The sequence below is a fragment of the Podarcis liolepis genome, assembly GCF_965112155.1.
Source record: "Podarcis liolepis genome assembly, chromosome: 4".
NCBI classification, from domain to species: domain Eukaryota; kingdom Metazoa; phylum Chordata; class Lepidosauria; order Squamata; family Lacertidae; genus Podarcis; species Podarcis liolepis.
The window spans coordinates 12,529,030-12,546,817 of NC_139558.1; the positions used below are offsets into that span (position 1 = coordinate 12,529,030).

Consider the following 17,788-nt stretch of genomic DNA (forward strand, 5'->3'; position numbering starts at 1 on the left):
ATAATTCATTTTATACATAAATGTATAAAACACAGTCAATATTATAATATTATAAAAGTTCCCTATATAAAATCTTGTTTGTAAAAGGAAAGAAATTGTATATGATCTTCTACATTAAAAAACACACACCAAACAAGCGTGAGAAAATAAAGCCTGGGAAGACTACAGATATAATAAAGTGTTCTTCAAGAAAAGCAGGGTCGCATTAAATTGACGAGAAGAAACAGAAGTCCTTTACGTGCACCTTTTCGTTAAATAGGTGCAGTTGTTAAAAATTTCCCCCTTAGTCTGAGAGGGGCGAAAGAGAAACCCTTTGAAAAGGCCATCAGCAAATGGCATAAAGTTGATTATAGTATGTTAGTGTGGTGATTAAAGCTTGAATCAGGGTGACAACTCACCTTCATTTTTCATCAGGTTTTATTTTACCTAATGAGAGGAGCCTCCTCAGAGAACAAAAGGGAGAAAAGAATGTGCTTTACACAACTGCAGACAGAATTGGCCTTAGGAGCTGTTTAATTCTAACTTATTCTCTTCTCCAAAGTCATACTTCTGGTTTCGCAATCCCAGCGACGCCCTGAGGAGAGTATCTCCACAATATCTTTCTTTTAATTATAAATATGCTTATCAAACTTCAAACAGCTCAGAATCATTGAGAGAATCTCTATTGTGTAAGGTGATACTGTCCTAAGACGATCATACCAATGAGTAATAGCTTTTTTTTGCTCGTATACAGTACCTTTCATCTGGGAATCTTAGAGCTTGTTGTAAATCTTAAGTAATTAAGCTGCACGACACCCCTGTCAGGTAGGGAAATAATTGTAAACCTAGCACAGGGGTCAGCAAACATTTTCAGCAGGGGGCCGGCCCACTGTCCCTCAGACCTTGTGGGGGGCTGGACTATATTTTGAAAAAAATATATGAACGAATTCCTATGCCCCACAAATAACCCAGAGATGCATTTTAAATAAAAACACACATTCTACTCGTGTGAAAACACCAGGCAGGCCGGCCCCGTAAATAACCCAGAGATGCATTTTAAATAAAAGGACAAATTCTACTCATGTAAAAACACACTGATTCCCGAACCATCTTTGGGCTAGATTTAGAAGGCGATTGGGCCAGATCCGGGCCTTAGTTTGCCTACCCATGACCTAGCAAATCCACAGTTAGAAGAGACCTGGTAGGTCTGACTGTAACAATGAAAATTGTTCTAATATTCTCTAATATGCTAGTTTAATGCCATAGTTTAGATTACCTGGTAACAAAAGTTAAAGATAATTAGATGTATATACGGCATATACATATATATACACACGCACAATGTGTGATATTACTAGTTATGGGAAAACATAAATCAGCCTCTGTAGGCTTTGAGCTTGACCTAGAAATGCAGTGGCAATTTCCGAAGGAGGCACTGTCAAGATTTCAGCTGAGCTGGGAAATGTATTAGGATTGATCATTTGCCTTGCCAAGTCAAAGCCACACCTCACAGACAAATTGGCACCACTAAAAGATCTCCCGAAAGAGTCAGGCTCAGAGTTTCAGTGGGACGCCCGGAATGAGTCTGTCTTCACCAGAACAAGGCACCTAATTGGTAATGCTCACGCCTTCTCCTCGTTGTTGGAAATTTAATGTGTGAGATTCCCAGCCGAGTTTTTAATTGATTTAGTCAATAGTCGCAAAGGAGGACCACTGATCTACGCCTGTCCATGCCCCAGTACTTTTAAAGCACATTTGAAACACATTTCCCCTCCCCTCAAAGAATTCTGGGCACTGTAGTTTGTTTGTTTGTTTGTTGTTGTTGTTGTTGATGATGATGATGATGATGAATACCCCACTGGGTTGCTGGGAATCATAACTCTGTGAGGCGTAAACTACAGTACCCAGAATTCTTTGAGAGGACAATGTGTTTCAAATGTGCTTTGAAGTGCATGTGTACACCTGACAGGAGTGAGGCACCAAGAGACCACACTGGGCTTTATTGGCAAATCCAGGATCTCCACAGAGTGTCAGGCCGAACAAGCACAGCAAACCATCTCCGGCAGGTCTTGCCCCCATGAAGCAGTTGCAGAGACTGAGGGTCCCCGTCTCTCCACAGTTGCCTAAGTCTCCTCCTCTCCAAGGTTTCCCCCAAGCAATCTGAGACTGCACCTGCGTGAAGCTCACTTACCCTCTGCTCTCTTCATGCCGCTCCTGTTTCTGGAAGACGAGTGAGGAGGGGAGCTTGTAGCATCAGGGTGGGGGACACCCATGCCTCTTCAACACCCACATTCATTTCTGCCTCTTGGCTTCTCTCCTCTCCTGCTTCAGCTTCTGCCACTGAGTCCGGACTTCTCTCTGCCACGGACTCCCCCCACTCACTAAAGCTCTGTTACCTCTTCTGGTTCTGAAACCTCTCCTCCCAGTCTGCACCCTCTTCTCCCCATCATCATCTCACCACCAACCCGCGGGCTCTGAGCCTTCTTCCCTTGGGCATTCCCCAGCTGGTGCCTTTCCACCAGTCTTCTGTATCCAACCAGTCCATGACAATACCTCAGGTGCTCATTGCTCCCCCAGCTGGAGCCACCATAGCTGTAGACCAGTTTTTGTGGAGACATTTGTGGTATGTGACATTAAAAAAAAGAGGAAAAATAGAGAAAAGGCAAAAGATAGAGGGATAGCCTGCACATAGAAAGCTGTGAAAACAAATTGTTGTGTAATGGAGAAGGCTTGGTACTTTTATTAAAGGCAAACCAGTAAATGACAGATAGCAATATAAGTTATCTGATAAAAGTTAATTGAGTAGGGAAAATATTAGCTTGATTGAGCCAATGTCCTATAAATCTTATTCTTTATTACCATAGCAAAAACTCTTGAAGTCTCTTGCTGAAAAAAACAACAAACAGTGTTGCGGCATCTTAAAGGCTAGATTTATTATGAGTTTTGGGGACTATAATCCACTTCATCAGGGAGCCTAAGTTGTCAAGTATATTTATGTGGTTGGTTGGGTGTTTTTTTTGTGGGGTGTTGGTGATTGTAAGTCAGGTGCAGAGCTAAACAAAATGTAGAAAAGTAAAGCCAGGCATAACTATGTATGTAATAGAGGTAATTCACAAGAACAGTTGTAGGCAACACAGACATTGTGGCATTGGTAAGCCAATTAATACACGTAACGTGCTAGAAATCCTGTCACGGGTAAGTCTAGAAGTGCTAGCATTGACCCACTTGATGTACTGTCATTCTGTCATTTCACATCGCAGTTACTTTCACATTGCTAGTCAAGCCTCTGCAACATGGAGAACAACTTATCTCTCCTTTCAGTTAAAAACATCCTACAAAATATTACACGTGCCTCACTAAATCTTCTGTTATATTGATTTCATCCTGAGTAGACTACCCTGCCATCTGCAATTTGAGCCGTTTGCAACATCTCTGTCTGGCCTGGGTTGAGCTTCAGTTTCTGTGTTTTCTCATTCGCTCAAGATTTTGGCCTCTACTTGAGAGTTTAATGAAAGCATTTTTAAAATAGTGTTAAACATTGTCATGACACCACACTCCAGAATTTTACACCATCCTTCTCCCTTGCCATCAAATGGATACAACATTGAATCATGGAGTATCTCAAAGTTCAAAGCCTATCAGATAGAACTCACTGTCTAGCACTGATGTAGGCAGGAATCAGAAGAATCTTTATTTGCATCAGCCACTAGCCATAGCAATAAAATAAAATGTACTGAAGATAGAGGTAAAAACTTAACCACAGTATGCAGTTTTTGCTGTCACCTGATCATCTTGATCTGCTAGAAGGAAGGACACAGTTAGCAATGGTTGATCGACCTGGTATTGATAGTAGTAGAGGACCTCACTCCTCAAATCTTTATAAAGAGTGCAAGCTAGAAGCACATGAGCTACTGATTCAATACTGCCATCTCCACATGGATGTAACCGTTTTTTTAACGGGATTTTTTGAAATCGACCCTCAAGTACAGCTGAAGGCAGTATATTTAATCTTGCGTAAGTGAAAGCGCTTCTGTATTTTGGAATTTTGCAACATGTTGAAATGACTAGGTGGAAAATAATCATGGACAAAATTTCCTTATCGTGGCCAAATCAGATTAGATGTAGACAGGAGTGGAACTGCTATGGAACTACTCCCAGCCTCAACTTTATCTTACAATCTGGAAAAACTTGATAGTCAATTTTCTTCCCTAACCGTTAAAATGTCTAGAAGTAAAAGCAAGCTCATATTCCCCTTGTCTAATTGTGGTCCGGTGATGTGGGTTTTCTAGAAAATTTTGAACTGGGTAGTTTGCATAAGACAATTTGCTTTGGAAAACTTTCAGTTGACATTAGGAGACTTTCTGATGTTTATTTTGCTTGTATTTAGTAAAGAAAACAAAATCAAAACAACCCTTAGAAACTGCCAGGCTCACTTAATATTTAACTTGTGGTCAACATTCATTCATTGTTACCAATGTGCTTACTTACAAAACAGAAATATTTCCACCCAAAAATAAAACACTGAAATGTAGGGTGCACATCATAGATCTTTTTCCAGGGCTGCTAAAACGGTTTCTGCCAAAATCTCACCTGAGTCCTAACTGGCGTGGGTTTAGATAATCACCATCTTCTAAGAAGAGTTCCTGGAACTATTTACATAGATGATCTGATCTTCTGTCTCACCTCATCAAGACAATGTGTTGTTCACTTCTGAAACTAGTTTACAAAACCAGTACAGTAGGCAGGTTTTCAGATTAGAATGTTAACATTCCACATTGTTTGTGCAAAAGCATGTGAAAAAAGCCACAGTATTATTCATTTGTTGAGGCCAATACTATCTTTGAGAAACATAAACAGCTGCCTTATATGCAGTCAAACCAGTGATCCACCTTGCTTGGTATTTTCAACAGCGACTTTCCAGAGTTTAAGACAGGAGTCTTTCTTATATAGAGGAATTGAACATGGAACCTTCTGACTGCAAAGCACGTTGGTCACCACTAAGCCATGGTCTCTTCCTTGTCCCTCATGTTTCCCCATTTGCTCTACAAAATTTTGAAAATTCGATTTTACAGTTGCGCCATCTGTAATCCAGAGATTCAAGTATCTGTTATCTGCAAAAAGGGAAATCTACATATATCAAATATCACTGTTGGAGTCATCCACACAAGTTTTCCCAGTCTTTTATATATATATATATATATATAATTTTTATTAAATTTTCTATTTTACAATTTAGAATACTCATTTAAGCATCCTTAAAATATCAATGGCTTCCCTTCTTCGCTTTCCATGGTTCATTTTGCATATCATAAATCCCTGCATATTTTACATAAACTAAGCCATTCAGTATTCCATTATTACATCCATCAAAACTTATTTACACTATAGAATTTATCTTAATGCTACCAACATTTTTAGGTGTACACAATTTCCCCCCATATATTCAATAAATATTTTCCAGTCTTCTCTAAACATATGTTCTTCTTGTTCTCTTGTACATATTCTTATAAGTTTAAGCTGCCATTCTTCTTTAGTTGGGACCTCGCTCGTTTTCCATTTTCCGGCTAATGAAACACAGGACACAGTAGTGGCATACATAAATAACCTTTTTTGACACCTGGGAATTTCTGTCTGAATTGTCCCCAACAAAAAGGACTCTGCTGTTGTTGTTTTGTTAAAGTACTTTGAAACATTTTTTTCCAATTCATTATGAATTATTTCCCAATGCTCCTTTACCTTTTTACAGGTCCAGGTTTTCCCAGTCTTATCGCCGCTCCACTGATTGATGAACAGTAGGCCTACTGGATGCCCTTTCTGATGGTTCTTAAAACCTGTAATTGTGCCAGGAACACACAGCTCCTTTCCAGGAGATGGGGAGTGGGAGGAAGTCACCTGGTAAACTGGGATGGTCAGACTTTGCCCACTGGGGAACGGCCATAGCTCAGTTGTGGAGCATCTGATTTGCTTGCAGAAGGTCCTTTGTTCAATCCATGACGTCTTCAGATAGGGGCGGGAGGTTCCCCTGCCAGAAACCCTGGAGAACTTCTGCCAGTCAGTTCAGACAGTAGTGAGCTTGATGGACCAGTGGTCATGACAGGTTCCTACATTCCACTGTTGCTGATAAGTTGGCTGCTTGGTTCATTTTAATTTGGGGAAGGCAGGATTGCTTGTCCCACTATTCCACTGTCCCTCTATCTAAGTGTATATGATCAGGAGTGGATACTTATTGTTCTTTTTCTGCTACCACTTTTTTATTTATTTATACTTTTCCAGTTTATCCATTTCACTAATTTTATGCATTTCACTAATTTTACAATCATTTTGACATTTCAAAACTTGACTTCCTTCCCCCTCTTTTTGCAGTTCCTTAAATTTGTTTCTAATATCTTCTTGCATATCCAAATTAACTTAATTTTTTCATCACCTTAAAAGTATACTCTTATAAAACTGCAGGTTGTTACAATAATCCTGCCAATGTTTTTATCCGTTTATAATTTATCTGTAAATATTTAATAAACCATTTCCATTCTTTTATAAAAGATTTGTTATCTTGATTCCTTATTCTTCTGGTAAATTTCACCATTTCTGCATAATCCGTAAATTTTCGTATCCATTCTTCTTTTGCTGGGACTTCTGCTTCTTTCCAATTTGGGGCAAGTAACATTCTTGCTGCTGTAGTCACATATATGAATAAGTTTCTATACAGTTTAGGTAGTTCTGTCCCTATAATTCCCAAAAGAAAAGCTTATGGATTTTGTTTTGTTTTTTACAAAGGTTATTTTAAACATTCAACTGTTGCTGATAAGTTGGCTGCTTGATTCATTTTAATTTGGAGAAGGCAGGATTGCTTGTCCTGGGCACTGTTACACTATCTTAAGTGTATATGATCAGGAGTGGATACGTATTGTTCTAATATTCCAGCTGCACATCTTCTTGGAGACCACAGACCTCATTGCAGAATGATGACATTATTGCATTCGAGGCAGGGATTCCCGTGAAATAAACAGTTTGGAAGCTACAGATACTGCAGTTAAATTACTACTGAGAGAAGACCAGAGGGCTGGTTTTACTTTGATTTCGCACCAGTTGCATTGGCCATCTGTCTGATTTCCAGACTCTGTCTTAGGTGCTAGATTAGTCACTCTCTATAAAGTGATAAAACAGCCTGGGCAATGGCTTTTCTGATCATCCATCTATTCCATCAGGTGCCACTCAGAGTCTATGCCCAAGTAAGCCTCTGATTCAATCAAAGGTGTCTTTGTGGAAGTGCCACAATTTGGGATTACATTTCCCAAAGACACCCACTAGGTAGCATTTCTTTCCAGTTTTAGAAGCCAAGTAAAACCCTATCTCTTCTACCAGGCTTTTGGAATACACTAGTGGAATAATTTGACCCCTGCTGTATGTCTTAGTTTTGTGACCCTATTAAGCAATAGGTGCAGTCCCATTGCTGCTGAAATAAAAGTTTCTCCTTTTATTGTGACTTTATTGTGGACTTTGGAGTTTCACTACATTGTTAAGTCTTGTATGCATGATTCATTAACAGGTAGTGTGAGATACACACCTTAGATGTGCTTTACATTCCTTAAATACTGTTAACTTCTGAGTTTTCAGCTCAAGGGATATTTGCTCTGATACCATCTAGTGGCTAGAAGGAAATAATGTGTGCGGTGAATCTATGTTTGGCTTTGTAGGTCATCTTGCAAGCGCTTTCCCCCCGTACAAACTACATTAATCTTTCCCCAACACTTTACCAGGTAAACAAAATATCCAGGTGTGTTACAGCTTTAGGCATGATTGTGGCTTATTATGATTTGTGTTCTCCTTGGCAATTCTTACTGCTAAACAGCATGTGGGGAGTTTAGTTATGCAAATTTAGTTGAGCGGTGGAATTTTGGAATAGCATAGAGTTATTCTTCAAGGTAGTAGTTTTTAAACGTTCTACCTTCAGGGAACCCTTTACATACCGACGTTCCTATTGAGCATTGTAAAAAAAAAAAAAAGTAGGGTTAGTATGTACTTTAGTAAGAGTGTTAGCATTAGATCAGGCTTGTGTCCTGCACATGATTCGGATTACAACTCTGATCAGCTCCTGTGTGTGTGTGTGTGTGTGTGTGTGTAATTTTTATTTAATTTTCTGTTTTACAATTTTGAATATTCATTTAAACATCCTTAAAATATCAATGACTTCCCTTCTTCTCTTTCCATGGTTTGTTTTGCATACCATAAATCCCTGCATATTTTACATAAACTAAATCATTCAGTATTCCATTATTACATCCATCAAAACCATCCATCCAACCGTTTTAAGGACTCCATTCCAGATTTGTGTAGGGTTTCCTCCTTAGCTTTCACTTCTCTCAGAGATGTCCTGCAAGGTAGCAGGTACGGATTTTCCCAAAGAGTTTACTTGTGAAAACTTTCTGACAGATAAATATAGCTGCAAGGCACTGGAGGTTTAGGACCAGAGTTTTCCTTCTCCTAGATGAGTCCCATCTGCCTCCCATTTCCCTCCACAACACTTGCAGGAACCACCATCTCGACCATTTGACCCACCATTGGTCTCGTCTGCTCAATCCACTAGAGCCTGTCTTTGCATGCAGGGGAAGTTCCTAACTCACTGAGGGTTTGAGACCCATCAACTACCCTCACCTGGTTTAGCCAGCCAGTCAAAGCTATTTCCGAGGGCGTGGCAACTGTCACATGCTGACAGCTTCTAGGAGCCACAGGTGAGAGCTCATAAAAACAAAGGTGGGCAGACTACCCCAGAAGGAGCACAACATGTTCTCCACCAGAGGTACTCCCTTCCCAACACCCCATGCACCCCTCAGAGAGGTCACTTTGGTGCTGCTAATGCAGCAAAAACAACACAGGAGAGAGCAGTTACATATGAGTTATCGATCTCTGCAGCCATAGCAGGCGCTGTGATACTCTAGCGCAGCCTTTCTCAACCTTGGGTCCCCAGATGTTGTTGAACTACAACTCCCATCACCCCTAGCTAGCAAGGCCAGAGCTCAGGGATGATGGGAGTTGTAGTCCAAGAACATCTGGGGACCCACAGGTTGAGAACCACTGCTCTAGCGGTTTGGCTTCATCCCCTGCGTTGCACTCCATTGTCTATTGAGACGGACAGATGCCAACAACAAGCTCTTGAGTAAAACCCAATATCATGACTTTCAAAGTGAAGAAAACCCAATTGAGATAGCTCAGTTGGTTAGAGCATGGTGCTGAAATGCCAAGGTTGCAGGTTCAATCCCCATATGAGACAGCTGTATATTCCTGCATTGCAGGGTATTGGACTAGATCAGGGATTGTCAACCTGGTCCCTACTGCCCACCAATGAGTGTTTCAGGATTCTAGGTGGGTGGTAGGGGGTTCTACGGCACAAGCTGAATCTTCCTTCCATCGAGCACTGGTGGGCGGTAAGGCAATTTTACCATCAAGAAAGATGCATTAGTGGGTGGTAGGTATAAAAAGATTGACTACCCCTGGACTAGATGATTGTTAGGGTCCCTTCCAATTCTACGATATCACCAATGTTAGTAAAACATTATTGGAGTTTTTGATTTTTGTGTGTGGTTGTTTTTTGTTTCTGCTTAATTAAAGAAATGGTTGCATTCTGGAATTCTTTGGATTTTTAAATGGCGAGGAGGAGTCGTGCAACCAGGAAAATATAAAAGGGGCAGTAGCAGGAAGCTAGGACAGCATCCTGAGAGCTGGTTAAACATTCAGAACTCATCTGTTCAGGTTTGGAGCATACCTGAAGCCATGTGAACAGCGCAATCGATACCTCTGTAGGAATAGTGGGAGCGAAGAAAAGGTCACACCAATTAATTTATATGAAATCTGGTACTCAAATCATGTTCTCCTGAGCTCAGGTTCTATGCTGGAATATTCCTGCCTCCCTCTCCTTTTGGGTTATTCCTGTCTTGTCTTGCAGTGACTCTGAGTCTGTCTGGGTTATGAAGACGAATGTAGCAGTTGCATTCTGTGGCACTGTCTGGAGTAAAAAATTAAGTTGTCATGTTCTGTAGGAAGAGCTCTCTCCTCAATCTGGCTGTAATTTTGATGACAACACTAAAGTACACATAGTTCAGGGTTGGATTCTGCCGCTCTTTTCACTCCCCCCCCCCCACCTTTGTTCCTCTGGGTTCATCTCCTAGAGTTCTCAGCCTGAGCAGGAATGTCAGAAACTTGGCCAAAGTATTAGGTTTTGATTATAATTTATATATGCGTTCGTTGGAATAGAAGCGCCTATCCCTTGCCCTAGGCCCTACTTTGACATCTGCGACTTGACATCAGGTGCTATTCTGAAATATAACATAATCGCACAAGAGGCTGCTCTTTTTGGCTTCCCCACACCCCCTTCCCTTTAACCATTTCATTCCACAAAACCGTGGCAGCCCAGCGGCTGGAACATTTGCAGTCTTCGTGAAATCACACCTGATCTTTTCACCACTGCTTTTCCCTGCTGCTGCAGACGATCAATTGAAACATGGTTGGGAAATTAATTAAATTCCAAGTAGCTGGGGACTCTGAAATGGGGTGGGGATCAAGCAGGTCGCATGCCCCATAGATAAAACAACAACCCTGGCAGCTGCCTGGTCCCTTGTCTCATTTCGGTGCATCTGTGTGCGCGCCTATTGCCAGATTTTGTATCCTGTGTTTTTTGTGGGGTGCCTGCATAAACATGGGAGCTGCCGCAAAATTAAGCACCTTATGTGTCTGATCTTTTGGTTATATTTGAAAGCAAGTTTCTAACCCAAGTAGCCAGGGAGAAAGCCGAAGGACATGTGGGTGGTGCCATGGGGAATTCAAGAGGGGGCTGAGCAGGATTATTTATCTTTGCAGCTCCATCCCAGCCCTCCAGTGCTGCTCATTCTGAACCTGCATAACTTGTGATCTGTCAAGCCAAATCAAGCCCACCAGGGAACAAGCCCGCTTGAGTGGGTCTGTGAAATTGAGGGAGGGGGTTGCCAAACATTTGGAGTGGAGAATGAGAAATTGGCAGATCACATTTTCTGAAAAACTTACAGTAGGCGAGTCAGAACACCAGCTATGTTGGATTATTTTTATTTATTGAATTTATATTCCGCCCTATACCCGGGGGTCTCAGGGCAGTTCGACTTGTGGAATCATGCTATCCATATTTCAGCCACCAGTCCTCCAGGCTTTGTTTTGGAGTTAGGCGTAGCAATGATTGTAGTCTTCTGTTTTGGTGACATGGTGGCACTGTACTTCTGGTGTAATGACGATAGTGAGGCATGTGTGAAACAAGTCTTAGAAGCCACTTGATGTCTTTATATATAAATTCTTAAAATATTCAGGATATATTTGCACGTGAGATATGTTTGCTGGGCAGCATTTGACTGGGTGGATTACGTGTTATGCAAACCTGTTCTCTTCCCTGGGTTCTGCTTCAACAGGTTTCAATCCTAAATCCTCCTATTCTCCTAGTCTTTGCCAACCCAATAGGATACTTTTGAATCTCAGATTTGGAAGGCAAAACTAATGAAGCGATATCAGAAAACGTTCTTAATATTCATAATTCTCAATGCGGAAGTTTGCAGCACACTGTTGGCTATTTACTTTAACATCCTTGTAACTAAGGTGTTAGGGACACAGGTGGCGCTGTGGGTTAAACCACAGAGCCTAGGACTTGCTGATCAGAAGGTCGGCGGTTCGAATCCCTGCGACGGAGTCAGAAGTAGCACTGCATGACCATGTAGTTAGCATGAGACAAAAAAGATGGTTAGAAGTTGTTTTTGTCTGGGACGGTGTTCTGTTCTTGAAGCACAGCTTAGAAGGGGCAAGATCAGAAACTGACACCTGATACAGCCACCTAAAATCTTTTTTCATACCCTGTTTTTAAAGAAGCAAATATATGGACTGGGGGTGAGACTTTTTATGCTCTATTTGGGGCCAAGCAAATATAACTCTTCACAGAAAAGAGTGAAGCCTATATTTATAGACTAGATTTTCCCCTCTTTCATTTCAAAGGGAGTGGTTACACAATAAAGAGCTATCTTTCTTTAAAATTACACATTGAAATGCCGAATTATAGGACATCTTAATTGTTGTGCCAATACTGTGTGTACATGAAAGATTCAATTATCCTTAAACTCTGAAGAAAGATTCTCTTAATTATGATTAACTGTAGTAAATAAAAGATTGCAATGAATATATAACATTGATAATGTATCATTGTATATGTTAAACAGGAGATAACAGTGGTGAGAAGTTAAAATACAGGTTGAGAATATTTGCAGTGTTGTATGATATTTATTGAGCTAAATGACACAGATACAGGCTACAGACCAAAGCATATTTAGTGGAGAAAAACACACCAGTAGCAGGACAGAGATTTGATGTGGCATTCACCTGACCTCCCAGCAGCTGAGTCACTGCGTACCAGGAGGAATTTGCTGCCAAGGAGTGTGGTGGAGTCTCCTTCTTTGGAGGTCTTTAAGCAGAGGCTTGACAACCATATGTCAGGAGTGCTCTGATGGTGTTTCCTGCTTGGCAGGGGGTTGGAGTCGATGGCCCTTGTGGTCTCTTCCAACTCTATGATTCTATGAGGAAGAACTGACAAGGGAGGTCAGCGCAGTGCAAACCAACCAACAGGAACATCGGTTTGGCTCTGCTGGCGTGTTTGCACCACTGAGCCGAGTCTGGTGGATTTTAAGCTGTCATAAGCCCTGCGGTGGGGGCAGGAAGAGAAAAGCGGAGTTAGACTGGATCCTAAACTCATTCAGCTCAGACATATGAGCTGGCAAACCTGGATAAGCTAAGCTGGCAAGAAGTGTGGTATAACTCAAACGCTGTTTTACAGGGTTGCTTTTCCTTTGCCAAGCTTAGGCCTGCCCCTAAATGGACTTTGGAACTAGCGAAACTTTATACTGGCTTAACTTACTGCCGGGCTGCTTTATGCCAGCTTCTTGTGTATAGGATTGTTCCTCAAGCCCGCTTAGGAGTAGGCCAATGTCTACTGCAATGGATTGAGGAAGTCAAAAGATTTCAGATGCTGGCATTTCTGTTGTGTCAGCCATTGGGTGGCTCTGTGGTCTAAACCACTGAGCCTCTTGGGCTTGCCAGTCAGTAGGTCAGCGGTTCGAATCAACGTGACGGAGTGAGCTCCCATTGCTCTGTCCCAGCTCCTGCCAACCTAGCAGTTTGAAAGCACACCAGTGCAAGTAGATAAATAGTTACCGCTGTGGTGGGAAGGTAAACGACGTTTCCGTGCACTCTGGCTTCCATCACAGTGTCCCGTTGCGCCAGAAGCAGTTTAGTCATGCTGGCCACATGACCCAAAAAGCTGTTTGTGGACAAACACCAGCTCCTTCGCCCTGAAAGCAAGATGAGCGCCGCAACCCTATAGTCGCCTTTGACTGGACTTAACTGTCCAGGGATCCTTTACCCTTTACCTTTTTTTTCACTACATGAGTGCCTCAATGACATATATCTAGTAGTTTGGCTCTTGCAGTATATACTCTATTTTTTTTATAATAATTTTACATGTATGGCCCTTAAAATTAGGGCAGAAATGGGGGTGAAATGAGTGGCAGCAGGCCATTGCAATTGCATCCTGCTTGTAGCCCCAGTTTCCCACCTCTGGCTATTGTGAGAGCAGGATTCTGGGCTAGAATAGTCCTTCCTCAAAGCCTCCCACTGTAGAATCTTCACCTATAATAACTAAATCATGGTAAGTTACGGTATGCTGCTAAACAGTAGTTTACAGCACTAATTTACTTTTCCTGTTGAAAGTGAATCTGGAGCATTCAGCTCTCGGGCCATAAAATTCATGCGCATGTGAAATCATAGTACTTGTTTTTGTTGTTGCCAAACTTCACCTGTTGTTAACTGGCTTGCTTTCCGCTGACTCATCAGGTTTTGGATTCAGGACGTCTGAAAGAATATGATGAGCCGTACATTTTGCTCCAAAATAAGGAGAGCCTGTTTTACAAGATGGTTCAAAAAGTGGGCAAGGCCGAAGCTGCATCCATAATGGAAACAGCAAAACAGGTAAGACTGTTCTCCGCCTCTCCCTCCCCCATGCTAAAATGTTGTAATTAAGTTTGTCTCAACAATTTACTTTTCACAAGTTAGCACATTCAGTATTTCAGAAAAACCCATCCTCTCCACTATAGTTAAAGGTCTCGTGGCTTTTCAGTTATAAACTCTTGTTTTTCAGCGCTTTATTACTGGGATTTAGAGTAATATATACCCAGAGCTGAAAATGACATGCTGCCATTGCAGACAACAACTAGGCTTGGGATGGTTTGTTTTTATATCTGCGGGGAAGATAATACATACTCTAGTCCTAGACACGCTGTGCTTTCCCCTGACCACCGTGTTGCAAATTGAAGCCGGGGTTGCAATGAAGATTCACCGTGCTCCTAGAGCCCATGCTCTTTTTTTTGTCCAGCAAATCTGCAGTTTATGCATGTGCTATGCAAGCTACAAGAAAACTCCATATCCAATGTGAATATATAGCATTCTTTAAAGCACTAGTTTTTCCTCTGATTCTTTGTGCAAAAACAACAGTAACTCCACATTGAATCCATTTCCCAACCTCTAATGATATTTTGTTTTTGCTGCCTTGCACATAAGCGCAATAAAATCCTTCCTGGCCTGCTTGTGTACTCATTCATATAAAATATTTGGCCTGGAAAAGGCAGCGGGTGGGGAGCTAATAAACTCTTCCAAATATGACAAATGTTTCCCAACCTCGGCAACAGTAAATCACTTTTATTCACCACAGATAGCCAGGTAAATGGCTATTTACAGTAGCCAGGGCTGACCCCACGACGAGAGGGAATGAGGCAATTGTTTTCATGCAGCAGGAGCAGGAGAGAAGCAAATTGCTGCCCTACCCCAGCTCTCCATTTGCTACATTATTGGGTGTACTGGATGGGTTGCAGGCCAGCTGGCCACCCACCCACCCATCTCCTCGTCCTGCATAAGCTTTGAGAAAGGGCCAAGGGGGTCCTATCTCAGAGTGAGGTTGGTTGGAGAGGGGCTGTGCCACTTCTGTGTTTGTCATTTAAGCTGAGAAAGGCTGTTTAAACACAGAGGAGGAAGCATAGGTTTATCTAAGGAGGCCTAAGCTTCTTTCAACTGTGGCTGCAAGCTACCTTAGCAGCACAGACACCGACCAGGCCATCTCACCAAGAATGCTTCATTATGAAAAAGGACCTCCATGGGTCTTTTTCAGAGCAAGGCTCAGACTGGGAGGAGGAAGGGGTGGTGGCAGAGACGCTGCCTGTCCTGCCACCACTCAAACAACAACAAGACCTGAGGTGGAACGGGGCAACAGCAGCGAAGCATCAGGCACTGCTACTGCTGCCGCAAAGAAGAGAAGTAAGGTAGCAGTGGCAGGAAGAAGATAAGGAGCCCCACCTTTGGCAGCCCTCACCCTTGCACTGATCCCTGAGCCTGAATTCTTAGGCAGCGAAAGAATTTAATATGTCGACTTACTGACATTTTAAGGGCCTAAGCAGGCCTCAGGATTGTGTTCTCCACAAACACACACACGTCAATTGGTCTGTGCAGTTAATCCTAACCAGGGTTTACGATGAACCATTTTAAAATGGCTTCAAACTCTTGGTTTCAACTGGTCATCCTTGATCCCCGTTCTTTAACTATGGCCCTCTTTTAAATAAGAGGAAAGAAGAAGGAGGCTTTGATGAATGGAGAGTAGATAGTGTCATTAAGCAAACAAACCGCTCTTCTGGAGAAGCTCTGGAATTGCTGCAACCAGAGGCTTATTGAAAAAGTATAGAAAGGGATCTGGGTTGAATTTTTGGTTCAGTGCTTGGAAAGCTGAACCAGGCAAGCCCTGTGGTTCCTCCCAAAGCTTTGATTCTGTGTAGGTATGTTGAGCAAAGATTAAAATTTCAGCTACTGCAAGTAACACCTTTTAAAAGTGTTTTTAATGTAGTCATTGTGATCTTTATTTCATAGTATCCTCGTTTCTTTGAAGTGCCAGGGATCTCTCTCTCTCATATATCTTGCAGTATTAAGACTCTAACTCAACTAAATGCTTTTTATTCTCCTTTCCACCCTGAGATGCTTTCAGCGAGGGCTGAAAGGCCGCTGCTGCTTTCATTCTGTCCTAGGGTAATGTGGCAGAGTCTCACTATTAACATTCTTAAAGGAAGCTCACTTTTTCACCTTAGGTTAAAATACTATCTTAAAATGCATCTTCTGCTGTTGCCACACCATTGCAGCCAATGATGCAAGAGGGGGAGGAGTTATGTACAGTGTGGTTACAAAGTGGGGAGGGGCCAAAGAGTCAAGGTGTGGTGGGAGCACCACATTTTTCGTCCGGTCCCACGTCTTCGGAACTTACTCAGCAAAAGGTGTTGGAGAGTGACAAGTTAGTTCTTTCCTTCCCCTAAAAAACAACTTCTAGGGAGCATCTGATCTCGTAGTGGATCTTTCCACTACAGGAAAGAGGCATCCTGATTGCTAGGATAAAAGGAAGAGCAAAGGACAGAATTTCCCAGGAGCCTAGAATATGAGACTGAAGTAGGGAAAGTGCACTAAAGGGTAGGAGGAAATAGCAGCTCTTTAAAACGCTACAGATTCCTGTAGCCTGGTGCACAAAAAAGTGTTGCAATAGTCACAGTTCTGACGTCACATGCCTAAAACGGTGGGAGCAGCTATGAACGCTTATCTCGCAGAAATCACTTAGGTTACCTGTAGATTTCACTTTGGAATATTCTTTCTTTGAGGGCTAGTGACTTGCTTTAAAATGAAATGAAATGAAAGCTCAGAGTCTGGGCTCTGGGCCTGGTAACTCATACAACAGTACTCTCTGTGGTCCTGATATACCAGTACTCTTGGTAGACCCTGGCTACTACTTGTATCATTTGAGCCTGAAATTATAAAAGCTCCGTGGTAGGCACTGGATTTCATCCCACAGAACCCCAAGAGATTGTATTTTTTTAACTGGAGTTGCCAACTCTTTTTGTGGAAACTTCACATTGGGGGAACCAGTGATAAGGAAAGTGTCTTCTGTTGAATTTCTGCACAGTTCTTAAGAACAGGAGCCCTGTCTGATAATAAATTGGCAACCAGGGGTGTTCAAAAGCCATTTCCATTGTAGGTGTGTTGCATCTTAGAACATGAAATTCCCATAGCATGCAAGAGGAGTTCATTGCGCATATATATATATATATATATATATATATATATATATATATATATTCCTTCACTAACATGTTGTCGTTTTCTGGGCTATAACTCCCACCAGCTCTACTTTGGAGGGTCCAGGTTGGCAAAGATTGGCTTACATATAAGAGCGTTCACTGGATGGTGGCCTTTCTATGTAAATTAAAAGAACGATTTATTAACAGCTTTACTGGAACATACCCAAACAACTCAAATTACGAAAGATTAGGGTTTCATGCTCTCATTTCATGGCAGCATGAATATTAGGCCCAACTCATGACACATGTCAGCCGCGGGGAAGATAGTATATTTTGTGTGTGTTTTAAAGGCTCAAACAAAACTTTTCACATTCTTCTTTGGGGGGAAAATACATTTTGAAGTCCTTTTTCACCCAAACACATTTTCCGATAAGAGCACACAAGTCTTGACATTATTTCATTTTGTTACACGCATCTGTCAGGGAGCAGAGATATGATACAGCTACTAAAAACTGATGATTGTGGAACAGTGAAACTTGACAGCATTTCATTTCCTTTATGTTCTGATTATACATTTATCAGGAAACCTGTATCTCTGGCAGTTCAGCTAGAAATTGGTAGAATTCAAGAACTCAAAGGCTCGGCAAAGAACTGTC

General features: G+C 41.8%; 1 protein-coding gene across 1 annotated transcript in view; it reads left to right on the forward strand.

Annotated features, from left to right (window-relative positions):
• ABCC4 (ATP binding cassette subfamily C member 4 (PEL blood group)) overlaps positions 1 to 17,788 on the forward strand; it is a 166,861-nt gene that overhangs the window by 145,949 nt on the left and 3,124 nt on the right. The window contains exon 30 of the mRNA XM_083501067.1: positions 13,867 to 14,001. Coding sequence (XP_083357193.1) covers positions 13,867 to 14,001 — 135 coding nt within the window. The remainder of the gene's footprint in view (positions 1 to 13,866; positions 14,002 to 17,788) is intronic.